Genomic DNA, 17,035 nt, shown 5'->3' with positions numbered 1-17,035 from the left:
CCTACCCAACAGTGGGCTCACAGTCTAAAAGGGGGAGACAGAGAACAAAACCAAACATACTAACAAAATAAAATAAATAGAATAGATATGTACAAGTAAAATAAATAAATAAATAAATATTCATTTATATTCTCGACTAAATAATATTTAGTCGAATAAATATTCGAGAATAAATATTCTCGACTGTGAGATCACTGTTGGGTAGGGACCATTTCAATATGTTGCCAACTTGTACTTCCCAAGCGCTTAGTACAGTGCTCTGCACACAGTAAGCGCTCAATAAATACGGTTGAATGAATGAATTAGAACTGAGATGACAGAAGTGGACTGGTTCACAGATACGTTTTCAAGTCATTCCTTAAGCCAGGCAAAGCAGGTTTTATTCAACTTTATTGAAATAACGGTGTTATTTGTGAAGCACTTACTATGCGCCAAACACTGTTCTCAGCTCTGGGGTAGATCCAAGGTAATCAGGTTGGACACAGCCCCTGTCCACATGGGGCTCACAGTTTTATCCCCATTTTGCAGATGAGGTAACTGAGGCTCGGAGAAGTTGAGTGACCTACCTGAGGTCACACAGCTGACAAAAAAAGTAGCATAACTTGTCATCCTGTCCCCTCTTTTTTGGTGCTTTCACTTCCACATGCGTTGGGGGATGTTAGGATAGAACTGTATCATCATCATCATCATCAATCGTATTTATTGAGCGCTTACTATGTGCAGAGCACTGTACTAAGCGCTTGGGAAGTACAAATTGGCAACATATAGAGACAGTCCCTACCCAACAGTGGGCTCACAGTCTAAAAGGGGGAGACAGAGAACAAAACCAAACATACTAACAAAATAAAAGAAATAGAATAGATATGTACAAGTAAAATAAATAAATAGAGTAATAAATATGTACAAACATATATACAGGTGCTGTGGGGAAGGGATTGTTTTTATTATTTTTTAATATTATGATTTATATATTTAATATTATTTTTATTATTAATAAAAATAGTCCAGCACCGACTGAACCACAGGGCTCCCAGCTTGCTGAAACACACACGCACAGACACACACAATTAATTAACGGTCCTGAGGCGCAACAAAGTCCCTCTGTCCTTCAACATGGCTTAATTCCATTTCCGATTTTTGCTTGCTTCGGTTTAAGAATTGCCAATGGAAGATAATATGAGGAGGGATCCTTCAGAGGAACTGTATGCTTTTAGGGGTTAAGAAACGTCCTGCAGCAAAACAGAAGCATTGGAGCAGAGAGTATTGGCAGAAGAGGATTTACAGATCATTTAAACATAACAAACAGGGTTCTTTTTTCTTCTTAATGAAATCTGCATTGCCTGGCTTAATGACCAAAGGAGTAAACACCACAGGTGGTTTCTGTTTTCATGCTAGGATTCCGTTTAAGTAGCTGCTCGTCCCGAACTGCAGAAAACTGACAGGAGATAAAGGATGGTCTAGCCCTTATTCCCTTGCTCCCTCTTTACTTATTGTAATTCTTCTATATCTAACTCCCTTGTCGTACTGTAAGCTCCGTTAGGGCAAGAAGCATGTCTTATTACTATTATTGTCATTACTATTATTATTACGGTATTTGTCAAGCAGTCGTTACGGGCCAAGCGCTTTACTCAGTGCTGGGGTAGATGCAAGATAATCAGGTCAGAAACAGTCCCTGTCCTTCACAGTGCTCGCAATCTACAAACTAGGGAGAACGTGTACTGAATCCCCATTTTACAGATGAGGAAACTGAGACACAGAGACGTTCAGTGACTTTCCCCCTCAGCAGTTTAAGACCGTATCCCTATACTCTCCTATCCCCCATCAGTAATTTACAGGAATGTCTCTATCTCTAGACTGTGAGTTCCCTGTGGGAAGGGAATCTATCTACCAGCTCTACTGCACTGTTCTCTCCCAAATGCCTAGCATGGCACTTGGCACACAGTAAGCACTCAATAAATACCACCGATTGATTGATTGCCCAAGGTCACACAGCAGATAAGTAGCAGAGTCAGGATTAGAACTCGGATCCCAATTCCCAGGCCCTGTGCTCTTTCCACTAGGCCGTGCTGCTTCTCTCCTAACTCTGTTGTCTTTTCCCAAGTGCTTAATCCAATGCTCTGCCAATCAATCAATCATATTTATGGAGCGCTTTCAGTGTGCAGGGCACTATACTTGGCTCTCGGGAGAGTACTACACAACAATACAACCAACACATTTCCTATCCACAGAGAGTTTATGGTGTAGAAGACTGAAAGTCCACAATAGTTGTCAATAAATATTATTGATTGATGGGTTGATTCTGTAGGTTGACTTGTGAGTCTAGCCCTCCCCTTTGCTGAACTTGATCAGAAAGGTGACCATCGCTAAAGAGAAAGGCCTTCTCAACATAATGTCAGAATCTGACAGAGAAGTCATCATATTCTACAGGAAAAAATGTTTGTTTTGAAGAGCCTCAGCCCACTCAATTTCAAACTACGCAAAATTCCTCTGAATGTTGCAGACAAGAAGGATTTGGGTGGATTGGCAGAGGACACTACTCACTACTGTCCCGTGATTTCCAATAAACCTGGGCTATTTCCCCTGTTTCCCAGCCTGTTAACCTGACAGCCGTGATTCAAAATAGAATATAACTTGAGGTGACTGGTTTCATAGTCAGGGTTGAAGTTGCCTGTGGAAGAAATGACTATTTCTTTTTGGAGGAGAGATCTGAAAACCAGCAGGTTCCATATGTGAAAAAGAAACCTCAGACTACCAATTCTGACCCTAAGACCTCCCTCTTAATAATAATAATAGCATGAATTAAGCGCTTACTATGTGCAAAGCACTGTTCTAAGCGCTGGGGAGGTTACAAGGTGAACAGGTTGTCCCACGTGGGGCTAACAGTCATCATCATCAATCGTATTTATTGAGCGCTTACTATGTGCAGAGCACTGTACTAAGCGTTTGGGAAGTACAAATTGGCAACATATAGAGACAGTCCCTACCCAGAAGTGGGCTCACAGTCTAAAAGGGGGAGACAGAGAACAAAACCAAACATACTAACAAAATAAAATAATCTCATTTTAGAGATGAGGTGACTGAGGCACAGAGAAGTGAAGTGGCCTGCCCAAAGTCACACAGCTGACAAGTGGTGGAGCCGGGATTTGAACCCATGACCTCTGACTCCAAAGCTCTTTCCACTGAGCCACGCTGCTTCTCTTCCAGCAAAGGTCAGCACAGACTGATGCTTTCAGTTGGCTTTCATTCATGGTAGTGTTTAGGGGTCTCGGCTAAGTGTAATGATGCCTTAAACCAAGCCCGTATCAACTCGGTTCCTCTCTCCTGTCGGTCAGGAGCCAAAGAGATCACAGTCAAAATCAACCGCTCTTTCAACATAAAGAGCGGAGTTTCCTGGAACGTCACAGACCAAGAGACAGTTGCAGGAAGAAGAAGTAACACGTCGGCTTCTGGGAAACTCGCAACACATGAGAAGGGACAGTCCCTGTTGTAAAATAATGGACTCAGACTCCTCTGCCCGGCATTGAGGAGTCACCCGCGCCCACCACCTGACATAATAGCTGGAAAGGGCACAGACACATTCCCGGGCCTGGAATGGCCTCCCTCTGCCCATCCACCAAGCCAGCTCTCTTCCTCCCTTCAAGGCCCTACTGAGAGCTCACCTCCTCCAGGAGGCCTTCCCAGACTGAGCCCCTTCCTTCCTCTCCCCCTCGTCCCCCTCTCCATCCCCCACATCTTACCTCCTTCCCTTCCCCACAGCACCTGTATATATGTATATATGTTTGTACAGATTTATTACTCTATTTATTTTACTTGTACATATCTATTCTATTTATTTTATTTTGTTAGTATGTTTGGTTTTGTTCTCTGTCTCCCCCTTTTAGACTGTGAGCCCACTGCTGGGTGGGGACTGTCTCTATATGTTACCAACTTGTACTTCCCAAGCGCTTAGTACAGTGCTCTGCACACAGTAAGCGCTCAATAAATACGATTGATGATGATGATAAAAAATACAACATGCACCCAACAAGTCCTCCTGATGCAGAGCAAAAGGACACACAACCCAGGGAGAGAGATGGAAGAGGAAACATATACCCCTCATCTGGCAAGGAGAAGTTTCAGACCCAAGGAATAGACACAATCACACACACCTACACACACACCTTACTTGGCAAGAGTTCCAAAGACACGCAAGAGACATATACAAACATGAACTCCTCACCTAGCAAGGAGAGGTCTTAGGCAGTCACACACTCTCCTAACCTGACAACCTCCTAATCTGAGATTTCTCACAAACACACACATTTTTCAACTGACAAGGAGAGATCTCTCACTTCTCTCCCTTTCTCTCACATACACACCCCTCAACGGACAAGGGGAGGTTTTGCTCTTAACAAACACACACACTCTTCACTTGACAAGGAGAGGTTTCAGACCCAAGGAACAGACACAATCACACACACCTACACACACACACACACACACACACCTTACTTGGCAAGAGTTCCAAAGACACACAAGAGACATACACAAACATGAACGCCTCACCTAGCAAGGAGAGGTCTCAGGCAGTCACACACTCTCCTAACCTGACAACCTCCTACCCTGAGATTTCTCACAAACACACACATTTTTCAACTGACAAGGAGAGATATCTCACTTCTCTCCCTCTCTCTCTCACATACACACCCCTCAACGGACAAGGAGAGGTTTTGCTCTAACAAACACACACACTCTTCACTTGACAAGGAGAGGTTTCTCGCCTGACAAGGAGTGATTCCTTTCTCTCAGATACACCCCTCTCAACCGTCAAGATTTCACAAGCACACACACTTCACCTGACAAGAAGTTACACACACACACACACACACACACACATCCCTGACCTGACACAGAGAGGTTTCTCACACACACAAATTCATATCCTTCACTTAACACGGGGAGGTTTCCCACACACCTATATACACCTCAACCGATAAGGAAAGATTTCTCTCACACACAACCCCTCACCTGACAAGGAGAGGTGTCTCTCTTCTCTCTCTCTCTCTCTCTCTCTCTCTCTCTCTCTCACACACACACACACACACACACACACACACACACACCAACCTACAAGGAAAGATTTCTCTCTCACACACACACACCCCACATCTCTACACACCTCTACACACAGACACACACCCACACACCCACCTCTCAACTGACAAGGAGCGGTTTCTCACAAACACCCATAAACCCTCACCTGACAAGGAGAGGTATCTGACACATACACATACATATACACGTACACACACACACCTCACCTGACAAGGACAGGTTCTCTCTCTCTCCCTCTCACTCACACACACACACACACACACACACACACACACACAACACACACCCTCACCTGACAAGGACAGGTTTCTCTCTCTCTCTCTCTCTCTCTCTCTCTCTCACACACACACAGAGACACATCTCACCTGACAAGGAACGGTATCTGACACATACACATACATACATATAAACGTACACACACACTCCCTCACCTGACAAGGACAGGTTTCTCTCTCCCTCTCTGTGTCACACACACACAGATACCCCTCACCTGACAAGGAGAGGTAACTTACACATACATATACACACACACACACACACCCTCACCTGACAAGGACAGGTTTCTCTCTCTCTCTCTCACACACACACACACACATACAGACACCCCTCACCCGACAAGGAGAGGTACCTGACACATACATATACACGTACACACACACCCCCTCACCTGACAAGGACAGGTTTCTCTCTGTCTCTCTCTCTCACACACACAAACACCTCTCACCTGACAAGGACAGGTATCTGACACATCCTTATACAGGTACATGTACCCTCTTACCTGACAAGGCCAAATTTCTCACACACACATACCCCCTCCCCCTGTGGGCCCCTGTGCGGTGAGTGACCTGGCAGAAGCAGCGGTGCGCCGCCGCCGACTCCGGGACCTGCTGCCGCCTCTGCCGGGAAGCCTTCCCCGAGGGTGGCAGCAGCAGCAGCAGCAGCAACAGAAGCGCTGCCGACACCAGGCAGCCCTGCACGACGCCGGGCCTCCGGGCCATGCTCCACAACCGGACAGGACAGGACAGGACCGGCCTTTCCCTCCCTCTAGCTCTGTGGGCCTCTCTCCCGGCCTCCCTGTCTCCTTGGGCCTCTCTCCCAGTCTCCCTGTCTATCTGGGCCTCTCTCCCTGTCTCTGTGGGCTTCTCTCCCTGTCTCTGTGGGCCTCTCTCCCTGTCTCTCTGGACCTCTAGGTCTCCCTGTCTCTAGGCCTCCCTGGGCCTCTCTCCCGGTCTCCCTGGACTTTTCTCTCCTAGTCTCTCTGGGCCTCTCTCCCTGTCTCTGTGGGCTTCTCTTCTGGTGTCTCTGGGACTTTCTCCCTGTCTCTTGGTCTCCCTGTCTCTCTGGGCCTCTCGGTCTCCCTGTCTCTCGGTGTCCCTGGCTCTCTGGGCCTCTCTCCCAGTCTCTGTGGGCTTCTCTCCTGATCTCTCTGGGCTTTTCTCCCTGTCTCTCAGTGTCCCTGTCTGTTTGGGCCTCTCTCCCAGTCCCTGTCTCCTTCTCTCCCTGTCTCAGTGGGCTTCTCTCCTGGTCTTTCTGGACCTCTCTCCCTGTCTCCTAGTCTCCCTGTCTCTGTGGGCTTCTCTCCTGGTCTCTCTGGGCTTCTCTCCCTGTCTCTCCCAGTGTCCCTGTGTCTGTGGGCCTCCCTGCCGGTGTCCCTGTCTCAGTGGGCTTCTCTCCTGGTCTCTCTCCCTGTCTCCTAGTCTCCCTGTCTCCTAGTCTCCCTGTCTCTGTGGATTTCTCTCCTGGTCTCTCTGGGCTTCTCTCCCTGTCTCTCCCGGTGTCCCTGTGTCTGTGGGCCTCCCTGCCGGTGTCCCTGTCTCAGTGGGCTTCTCTCCTGGTCTTTCTGGGCCTCTTTCCCTGTCTCCTAGTCTCTGTGGGTTTCTCTCCTGGTCTCCCCTCTCTGTGTCCCTGTGTCTGTGGGCCTCCCTGCCGGTGTCCCTGTCTCAGTGGGCTTCTCTCCTGGTCTCTCTGGGCCTCTCTCCCTGTCTCCTAGTCTCCCTGTCTCTGTGGGTTTCTCTCCTGGTCTCTCTGGGCTTCTCTCCCTGTATCCCTGTGCCTCCCTGCCAGTGTCCCTGTCTCAGTGGGCTTCTCTCCTGGTCTCTCTGGGCCTCTCTCCCTGTCTCCTAGTCTCCCTGTCTCTGTGGGTTTCTCTCTTGGTGTCTCTGGACTTCTCTCCCTGTATCCCTGTGCCTCCCTGCCGGTGTCCCTGTCTCAGTGGGCCTCTCTCCCTGTCTCCTAGTCTCCCTGTCTCCTAGTCTCCCTGTCTCCTTGTCTCTGTGGGTTTCTCTCCTGGTCTCTGTGGGCCTCCCTGCCAGTGTCCCTGTCTTAGTGGGCTCCTCTCCTGGTCTCTCTGGGCCTCTCTCTCCCTGTCTCCTAGTTTCCCTGTCTCTGTGGGTTTCTCTCCTGGTCTCTCTGGGCTTGTCTCCCGGTGTCCCAGTCCCTCTAGGCCTCTCTCCCGGAGTCCCTGGCTCCCTGGGCCTCTCTCCCGGAGTCCCTGTGTCCGCGGGCCTCTCTCCCGGTCCCTCTTGGCCTCCCTGCCGGTGTCCCCCCGGTGTCCCTGTGTCTGCGGGCCTCTGTCCCGGTGTCCCGGTGCCTGCAGGCCTCTGTCCCGGTGTCCCTGTTTCTCTGGGCCTCCGTCTCTCCCGCTGTCCCGGTCGTTGTCCCGCCTGCCGGGCCTGGGGATGTCGGCCTCTGTGGATAAGGAAGGAAGGGAGGGCGGGCCCCGAGGAGGGCGGGGGCTCCGGGACCCGCCCCCCAAACCGGGGAGCCTGCGGACGTGCCGCACAGCACAGCACAGGACAGCACAGCACAGCACAGCACAGCACAGCACAGCACAGCACAGCACCGGATTTCCTCCGGTCCGGGCCGGTCCTACCGCCCCTGCCTCACCCCATCCCCCGCCCAGCCTCGGGCTCAGGGCCCGGCCCACCTCCGGGGGTCCATGGTTGGGTGTTGCCTGTCCCCCCCTTCTATCAATCAATCGTATTTATTGAGCGCTTACTATGTGCAGAGCACTGTACTAAGCGCTTGGGAAGTACAAATTGGCAACACATAGAGACAGTCCTTACCCAACAGTGGGCTCACAGTCTAAAAGGGGGAGACAGAGAACAGAACCAAACATACCAACAAAATAAAATAAATAGGATAGAAATGTACAAGTAAAATAAATAAATAAATAAATAAATAGAGTAATAAATATGTACAACCATATATCCATATATACAGGTGCTGTGGGGAAGGGAAGGAGGTAAGATGGGGGGATGGAGAGGGGGACGAGGGGGAGAGGAGGGAAGGGGCTCAGTCTGGGAAGGCCTCCTGGAGGAGGTGAGCTCTCAGCAGGGCCTTGAAGGGAGGAAGAGAGCGAGCTCGGCGGATGGGCAGAGGGAGCAGGGCATTCCAGGCCCGGGGGAGGATGTGGGCCGGGATTCAACAGTGGGACAGGCGAGAACGAGGCCCGTTGAGGAGATAATAAATATGATTGATTAGTGGCAGAGGAGTGGAGGGTGCGGGCTGGGCTGGAGAAGGAGAGAAGGGAGGTGAGGTAGGAGGGGGCCAGGGGATGGATGGACAGCCTTGAAGCCCGGGGTGAGGAGTTTCTGCCTGTGAGCCCCTTGTTGGGTAGGGATTGTCCCAATCTGTAGCCGAATTGGACTTTCCAAGCGCTTAGTACAGTGCTCTGCACACAGGAAGCGCTCAGTACCTACCAATAATGACGGTGATGGTACTTGTGAAGCGCTTATTGTGTGCCAAGCACTGCTATAATAATAATAATAATGGCATTTATTAAGCACTTACTATGTGCAAAGCCCTGTTCTAAGCGCAGGGGAGATTACAAGGTGATCAGGTTGTCCCACGGGGGGCTCACAGTCTTAATCCCCATTTTACAGATGAGGGAACTGAGGCCCAGTGAAGTGACTTCCCCACAGTCACCCAGCTGACAAGTGGTGGAGCCGGGATTTGAACCCATGACCTCTGACTCCAAAGCCCGGGCTCTGTCCAGTGAGCCACGCTGCTTCTCTTGTTCTAAGCGCTGGGGCAGATACAAGGTCATCAGCTTGTCCCACGTGGGGCTCACATCCCCATTGGACAGATGAGGTCACTGAGGCCCAGAGAAGTGAAGTGACTCGCCCAAAGTCACACAGCTGACAAGTGGCGGCGCCGGGATTTGAACCAGTGACTCCTGACTCCCAAGTCCGGGCTCTTTGATGGTGATGCCATGGTATTTGTCAAGCACTTACTATGTGCCAAGCGCTGTTCTAAGCACTGGGGAGGATACAAGGTGATCAGGTTGTCCCACGTGGGGCTCACAGTCTTCATCCCCATTTTCCAGATGAGGAAACTGAGGCCCAGAGAAGTGAATGGACTCGCCCAAAGTCACACAGCTGACAAGTGGCGGAGCCGGGATTCGAACCTGTGACCTCTGACTCCCAAGCCCGGGCTCTTTCCACTGAGCCGCGCTGCTTCTAGGAGCGAGAACAGGTATCGAATCCCCATTTTACAGATGAGGCACAGAGAAGTGATCTGCCCAGTATCACACAGCAGGCAAGTGGCGGAGCCGGGATTAGAATCCAGGTCCTCTGACTCCGAGGCCTGGGCTCTTTCCCCTAGGTCACACTGCTTCCCCAGGTAAAAACGCAAATATCTTCTCTGGGCCTCCGTGACCTCATCTGTAAAATGGGGATTAAGACTGTGAGCCCCACGTGGAACAACCTGATCACCTTGTATCCTCTCCAGCACTTAGAACAGTGCTTTGCACATAGTAAGCGCTAAACAAATGCCATTATTATTATTATTATCATCATTATTACTTACTCTGTGAGCCCCAGGTGGGACCTGATTATCCTGTACCTACCCCATGCTTAATACAGTGCTTGGCGTAAAAGTAAGCGCTTAACAAATAGCACAATTATTACGACCCCATCCACTGTATCTAGTTCTATCTCTCCCTCATTTGACAACTTTCTCACACTCTCCCTCCTGAATGCAATGCCTTGCCCCTTCACAACCAACTATCCCCATCTTTAAAGCCCTCCTGACATTACATCAATCAATCATATTTATTGAGCGCTTACTATCATCATCAATCGTATTTATTGAGTGCTTACTATGTGCAGAGCACTGTACTAAACGCTTGGGAAGTACAAATTGGCAACATACAGAGACAGTCCCTACCCAACAGTGGGCTCACAGTCTAAAAGGGGGAGACACAGAACAAAACCAAACATACTAACAAAATAAAATAAAGCTCCAGGAATCCTCCCCTGTTTAATCTCTACTCTTCCTAATTTTTTTTTTATGGCATTTATTAAGCACTTACTATGAGCAAGGCACTGTTCTAAGCGCTGGGGGGATACAAGGTGATCAGGTTGTCCCACGTGGGGCTCACAATCTTCATCCCCATTTTACAGATGAGGGAACTGAGGCCCAGAGAAGTTAAGTGACTTGCCCAAAGTTACTTATAAATTATATCCTTTCAATTGCCACTTCTGTTCCTCTACAACTTCCCAGATCACATACGGGCATAGTTTGCATACCCTCTTACTCACGTATTTATCCCCTTTTCCTCCTTCCTCCTGCCTGTAAATTTACTGTCTCTCTTCCCCACGAACTTGGAAACTCCTTGAGGGTGGGGACGATGTCTAAAAATTATATCGCACCTCCCCGAGTGCTTAGTACAGAGCTTTGAACTCACTAGGTGTTCAGTAAATACTATAAATTAACCGACTGAAATTCTGGTGCCAGCTTTTTAATTTGAAATTAAGGACAGACCTGCCTCAGTTCTAGCCTATCTGCTGCCTCACGGTTTTGCATTTCCCAGTTTCTGACCTTGAAAAAGTCGACAACCTCTTCCGCATGTCGATTTAAAAATAGGAGAAACCTAAAATCCAGCACATAGAAGATATGATAGGAAGGTAAGGACATTCCTACCTTATTTCAATCAGTAGATTGAGCCCCAGGTTTGTGCAGAGCACTGTACTAAGCACCTGGGAGAGTACAGTAGAATTGATAGACATAATCCCTGCCCTCAAGGCTAAGGGGTAGAGAAAGAACTAAGATGAATTGCAGATAGGAGGAAGTAGTGAAGCATATAAGGTATGTACATAAGTGCGATAAAACGTATTTAAGTGGTATGCTTATGATTATATATGATATATTATTGCATTATAAATTATTATTCTATTATACATAATATTTAATGTTATTGTAATTATTACAATCATATAATTTTTATATTATGTTTATGATTAGAATGTGATATATGATTGCATTATAAATTATTATTATATTATACATAATATTTAATGTTATTATAATTATTACAATCGAATAATTTTTATATTATGTTTATAATTAGACTGTGAGCCCCTTTCAGACTGTGAGCCCACTGTTGGGTAGGGACTGTCTCTATATGTTGCCAATTTGTACTTCCCAAGCGCTTAGTACAGCGCTCTGCACATAGTAAGCGCTCAATAAATATGATTGATGATGATGATGATAATTGTGTATATATTATTGTATTATATATAATCATACTTAGTTATAATTATATGCAATGTGATTAATTATATAATTATAGTTAATACTACTACTACTACTACTAATAATAATAATGGTATTCGTTAAGCACATACTGTACCGAGCACTGGGGGGTGGATTCAAGCAAAACGGGTTGGACAAAGTCCCTGTCCCTTGTTAGGCTCACGGTCTTAATCCTCGTTTTCCAGGTGAGGTAACTGAGGCCCCGAGAATCAATCAATCATATTTATTGAGCGCTTACTGTGTGCAGAGCACTGTACTAAGCGCTTGGGAAGTCCAAATTGGCAACATATAGAGACAGTCCCTACCCAACAGTGGGCTCACAGTCTAAGATAGAAGTGACGTGACTCGCCCCAGGTCACAGAGCAGACAAGTGGCGGAGCCGGGATTAGAACCCATGACCTTCCGACTCCCAAGGCTGGGCTCTAGCCACTACTCCAAGCTGCTTCTCAGATGTAATTTAAATTCCTGGGGGTGTGGGGTGGTGGCCCTTGGGGTTCCCTGTGTCCCTGCCTCTGGCCCGGAACCCCCTCCCTCCCCGTAGCTGACTCTCCCTCGCCCTGCTTTAATCAATCAATCAATCAATCGTATTTATTGAGCGCTTACTATGTGCAGAGCACTGTACTAAGCGCTTGGGAAGTACAAATTGGCATCACATAGAGACAGTCCCTACCCAACAGTGGGCTCACAGTCTAAAAGGGGGAGACAGAGAACAGAACCAAACATACCAACAAAATAAAATAAGTAGGATAGAAATGTACAGGTAAAATAAATAAATAAATAAATAAATAGAGTAATAAATATGTACAACCATATATACATATATACAGCCTTAATAAGGCTTGAAGGCCTTATTAATTGTCTGTCTCCCACTCTAGACTGTAAGATTATTATGGGCAGGGAATATATCTTTTTATCATTCCGCCGTACTCTCCCAAGCTCTTAGTACGGTGCTCTGCCCACAGTAAGCGCTCAATAAATACGATTGAATGCGTGAATGAATGAAGGCACGTTTCCTCCAAGAGGCCTTCCCTGACTAAGCCCTCCTTTCCTCTTCTCCGACTTCCTCCTGCATCACCCTGACTTGTTCTTTTTAGTCATGCCCCCTCCCAGCCCCACAGCATTTATGTAGGTATCAGTCATTTATTTCTTTCTATTAATACCTGTCCCTGTAGACCGTGAGCTCACTGTGGGTGGGGAATGCATTTGTTAATTATTGAATTGTACTCTCTCAAGCGCTTGGTGCCAAGCCCTGAAAACAGTAAGTGTTCAGTAAATACGAATGACTGACAGTCCTAAGTTCATTCATTCATTCATTCATTCAATCAATCGTATTTATTGAGCGCTTACTGTGTGCAGAGTACTGTACTAAGCGCTTGGGAAGTCCAAGTAGGAAACATATAGAGACGGTCCCTACCCAACATCGGGCTCACAGTCTAGAAGGGGGCCTCTGCATGAGCAGAAATTAATCTTGAATCCACTGACAAGACCCCGTGTGTTTGACCTGATCTCTCTTGAACGCAAGAGGACACGCAGATGTAAATGTTCTTTAAAACATTTATTGAGCGCTTACTGTGTGCAGAGCACTGGACTAAGCGCTTGGGAAGTCCAAGTCGGCAACATGTAGAGATGGTCCCTTCCCACCAGCGGGCTCACAGTCTAGGAAGGGGAGACAGACAACAAAACAAAACATGTGGACAGGTGTCAAGTCGTCAGAACAAATAGAATTAATCAATCAATCAATCGTATTTATTGAGCACTTACTGTGTGCAGAGCACTGTACTAAGCGCTTGGGAAGTCCAAGTTGGCAACGTATAGAGACGGTCCCTACCCAACAACGGGCTCACAGTCTAGAAGGGGGAGACAGACAACAAAACAAAACATGTGGACAGGTGTCAAGTCGTCAGAACAAATAGAATTGAAATTATATGCACATCATTAACAAAATAAATTCATTCATTTTCATTCAATCGTATTGAGCACTTACTGTGTGCCGAGCACTGTACTAAGCGCTTGGGAAGTCCAAGTTGGCAACATATAGAGACGGTCCCTACCCAACAGTGGGCTCACAGTCTAAAAAGGGCAAGGCAGATCCCGTTTATAAAGGTGGCTCCCTTTGACCTAGTCTTTTATAATAATAATAGTGGCATTTATTAAGCGCTTGCTATGTGCAAAGCACTGTTCTAAGCACTGGGGAGGTTACAAGGTGATCAGGTTGTCCCACGGGGGGCTCACAGGCTTCATCCCCATTTTACAGATGAGGTAACTGAGGCCCAGAGAAGTGAAGTGACTTGCCCAAAGTCACACAGCCGACCACTGGCGGAGCTGGGATTTGAACCCACGACCTCTGGCTCCAAAGCCCGGGCTCTTTTCCACTGAGCCACGCCACTTCTCTAAGTCTGCTAGTCTTTTCTCAACCTCCTCGTTCCAGAGAGCAAGACTCATGACTGAGTAGGTTGAGGAAGGGCCAGGGTTTGTTCTCTGGAGTACTCTGCCAGGATCATTTGGTTAGTCAATCAATCAATCAATCAATCGTATTTATTGAGCGCTTACGGTGTGCAGAGCACTGTACTAAGCGCTTGGGAAGTCCAAGTTGGCAACATATAGAGACACAGTCTTTTAGACTGTGAGCCCACTGTTGGGTAGGGACTGTCTCTGTATGTTGCCAACTTGGACTTCCCAAGCGCTTAGTACAGTGCTCTGCACATAGTAAGCGCTCAATAAATACGATTGATGATGATGATAAATAAATAAATAGAGTAATAAATCTGTACAAACATATATACATATATACAGGTGCTGTGGGGAAGGGAAGGAGGTAAGATGTGGGGCATGGAGAGGGGGACGAGGGGGAGAGGAAGGAAGGAAGGAAGTCAACGAGTATTTATTGGAGTCTACAGGATGCAAAGCAGGCTACCAGCTGTTCCCTCCCTACTGCTCCAGGCTTGGGACTCCTCTTGAGGAAAACTACTTTTTGTTGAGCTGTGTCAAACGGCTTGGCGATGAACTAGTTCCTTGCATCACGTCGCCCTAAGGAGAGGTGACGATGAAAACTATAATGCGCGGTTTGTTTTTACTGTACATAGTGACGGCTTGCTTCCGAGGACCTCAAATTGCTTTGCAAAGGGCCCATTATGCTGTTTTTCTAATGATGGAGGCAGAAAATGCTGAACTGCAACTGTTTCCCAAACTGGGATTGAAAGCCACCGTGATTTGTGTCAGAGATTCTCAGAGATCCTTTCTCTCTCCTGCACGGGGAGATCTATGCCCTCACCACCTGGCCTAAGAGCACATATTTATTCTATTTATTACATATTTATTCTGTTTATTTTATTTTGTTAATATGTTTGGTTTTGTTGTCTGTCTCCCCCTTCTAGACTGTGAGCCCGCTGTCGGGTAGGGACCGTCTCTATATGTTGCCAACTTGGGCTTCCCAAGCGCTTAGTACAGTGCTCTGCACACAGTAAGCGCTCAATAAATACGATTGAATGAATTGAATGAGTCTCCCTCGCCGCGGACCTTTCATCCATGTCCTGCTCTGACCTGGAACGCCCTCCTTTCTTTCCATCCGACAGACAGTGACTCTCCCCACCCTCTAAGCCTTACTGGGGAAGGGGGGAAGCAGCGTGGCTCAGTGGCAGGAGCCCGGGCTTTGGAGTCAGAGGTCGTGGGTTCAAATCCCGGCTCCGCCAATTGTCAGCTGTGTGGCTTTGGGCAAGTCACTTCACTTCTCTGAGCCTCAGTTACCTCATCTGTAAAATGAGGATGAAGACTGTGAGCCCCTGTGGGACAACCTGATTGCCTTGTAACCTCCCTAGTGCTTAGAACAGTGCTTTGCACATAGTAAGCGCTTAATAAATGTCATTATTATTATTATTATTATTATTATTATTGAAGGCCCACCTCCTCCAAGAGGCCTCCTCTGACTAAGCCCTCCTTTCCTCTTCTCCCACTCCCTTCTGTGTCACCCTGACTTGCTCCCTTTACCCATCTCCCCTCCCAGCCCCACAACACTTACGTTCAGATGTGTCATTTATTTATTTCTATTAATGTCTGTCTCCCCCTCTAAACTGTAAGGTCAATGCGGGCAGGGGATGTATCTGTTATATTGTTCTACTGCACTTTCCCAAGCGCTTATTACAGTGCTCTGCATAAAGTAAGTGCTCAATACGAACCACTGACTGCCTGACTACCCACAGCAAGTCTCTCTGGTGGTGCAGACCTCACCCCTAAACACCACCCCAGATTGCCAAAGCCCCTTCACAGAGCCATCTGGGGATCCCTGCGGGAGCAGAGAGTCATCAATCAATCCATCAATCGTATTTATTGAGCGCTTACTGTGTGCAGAGCACTGTACTAAGCGCTTGGGAAGTACAAGTTGGCAACATATACAGACAGTCCCTACCCAACAGTGGGCTCACAGTCATAGTCACCAGCTGTAAGCGCACCATGGGCGGGGAACATTTCTATTGTTATACTGTAATAATAATAATAATAATGGCATTTATTAAGCGCTTACTATGTGCAAGGCACTGTTCTAATAATAATAATAACGATAGCATTTATTAAGCGCTTACTATGTGCAAAGCACTGTTCTAAGCGCTGAGGGTGGATACACGGTAATCAGGTTGTCCCACGTGGGGCTCACAGTCTTCACCCCCATATTCCAGATGAGGGAACTGAGGCCCAGAGAAGTGAAGTGACTTGCCCAAAGTCACACAGCTGACAAGCGGTGGAGCCGGGATTTGAACCCATGACCTCTGACTCCAAAGTCCGGGCTCTTTCCACCGAGCCACGCTGCTTCTCTAAGCGCTGGAAAGAAATCCGTAGTCGGCAGGATTCGAACCTGCATGGGGAAACCCCAATGGATTTCTAGTCCATCGCCTTAACCACTCAGCCACGACTACTGTACTCTCCCAAGTGTTTAGTACAGTGCTTTGCACACAGTAAGCGCTCAATAAGTACGATTGAACGCATGAATGACAGTGCTTAGCATTCCTCTCCAGGAGAGAAGCAGCGTGGCTCAGTGGAAAGAGCCCGGGCTTTGGAGTCAGAGGTCATGGGTTCAAAGCCCGGCTCCACCAATTGTCAGCCGTGTGACTTTGGGCAAGTCACTTAATCAATCAATCAATCGTATTTATTGAGCGCTTACTGTGTGCAGAGCACTGGACTAAGCGCTTGGGAAGTCCAAGTTGGCAACTTATAGAGACAGTCCCTACCCAACAGTGGGCTCACAGTCTTAACTTCTCAACTTCTCTGTGCCTCAGTTCCCTCATCTGTAAAATGGGGATTACGACTGTGAGCCCCCCGTGGGACAACCTGATCACCTTGTACCTCCCTAGTGCTTAGAACAGTGCTCTGCACATAGTAAGCGCTCAATAAATGCCATTATTATTATTATTATCAT

The 17,035-nt window shown here is 47.6% G+C and overlaps 1 protein-coding gene and 1 non-coding gene across 2 annotated transcripts in view; both read right to left on the bottom strand.

Annotated features, from left to right (window-relative positions):
• Window positions 1-6,179, bottom strand: part of ERO1A (endoplasmic reticulum oxidoreductase 1 alpha) — a 44,976-nt gene extending 38,797 nt beyond the window's left edge. Inside the window, exon 1 of the mRNA XM_038756729.1 lies at window positions 5,940-6,179. Within this exon, the coding sequence (XP_038612657.1) occupies window positions 5,940-6,092 (153 nt within the window). The 5' untranslated portion in view covers window positions 6,093-6,179. The remainder of the gene's footprint in view (window positions 1-5,939) is intronic.
• Window positions 6,180-16,453: 10,274 nt separating this feature from the next.
• Window positions 16,454-16,535, bottom strand: TRNAS-AGA. The gene has a single exon. It is a non-coding gene; the product is annotated as a tRNA-Ser (tRNA).
• Window positions 16,536-17,035: the final 500 nt, after the last annotated feature.

This window comes from Tachyglossus aculeatus, chromosome 14 (assembly GCF_015852505.1).
Source record: "Tachyglossus aculeatus isolate mTacAcu1 chromosome 14, mTacAcu1.pri, whole genome shotgun sequence".
Taxonomy (NCBI): Eukaryota; Metazoa; Chordata; class Mammalia; order Monotremata; family Tachyglossidae; genus Tachyglossus; species Tachyglossus aculeatus.
This window is presented reverse-complemented; position numbering and strand designations above follow the sequence as displayed.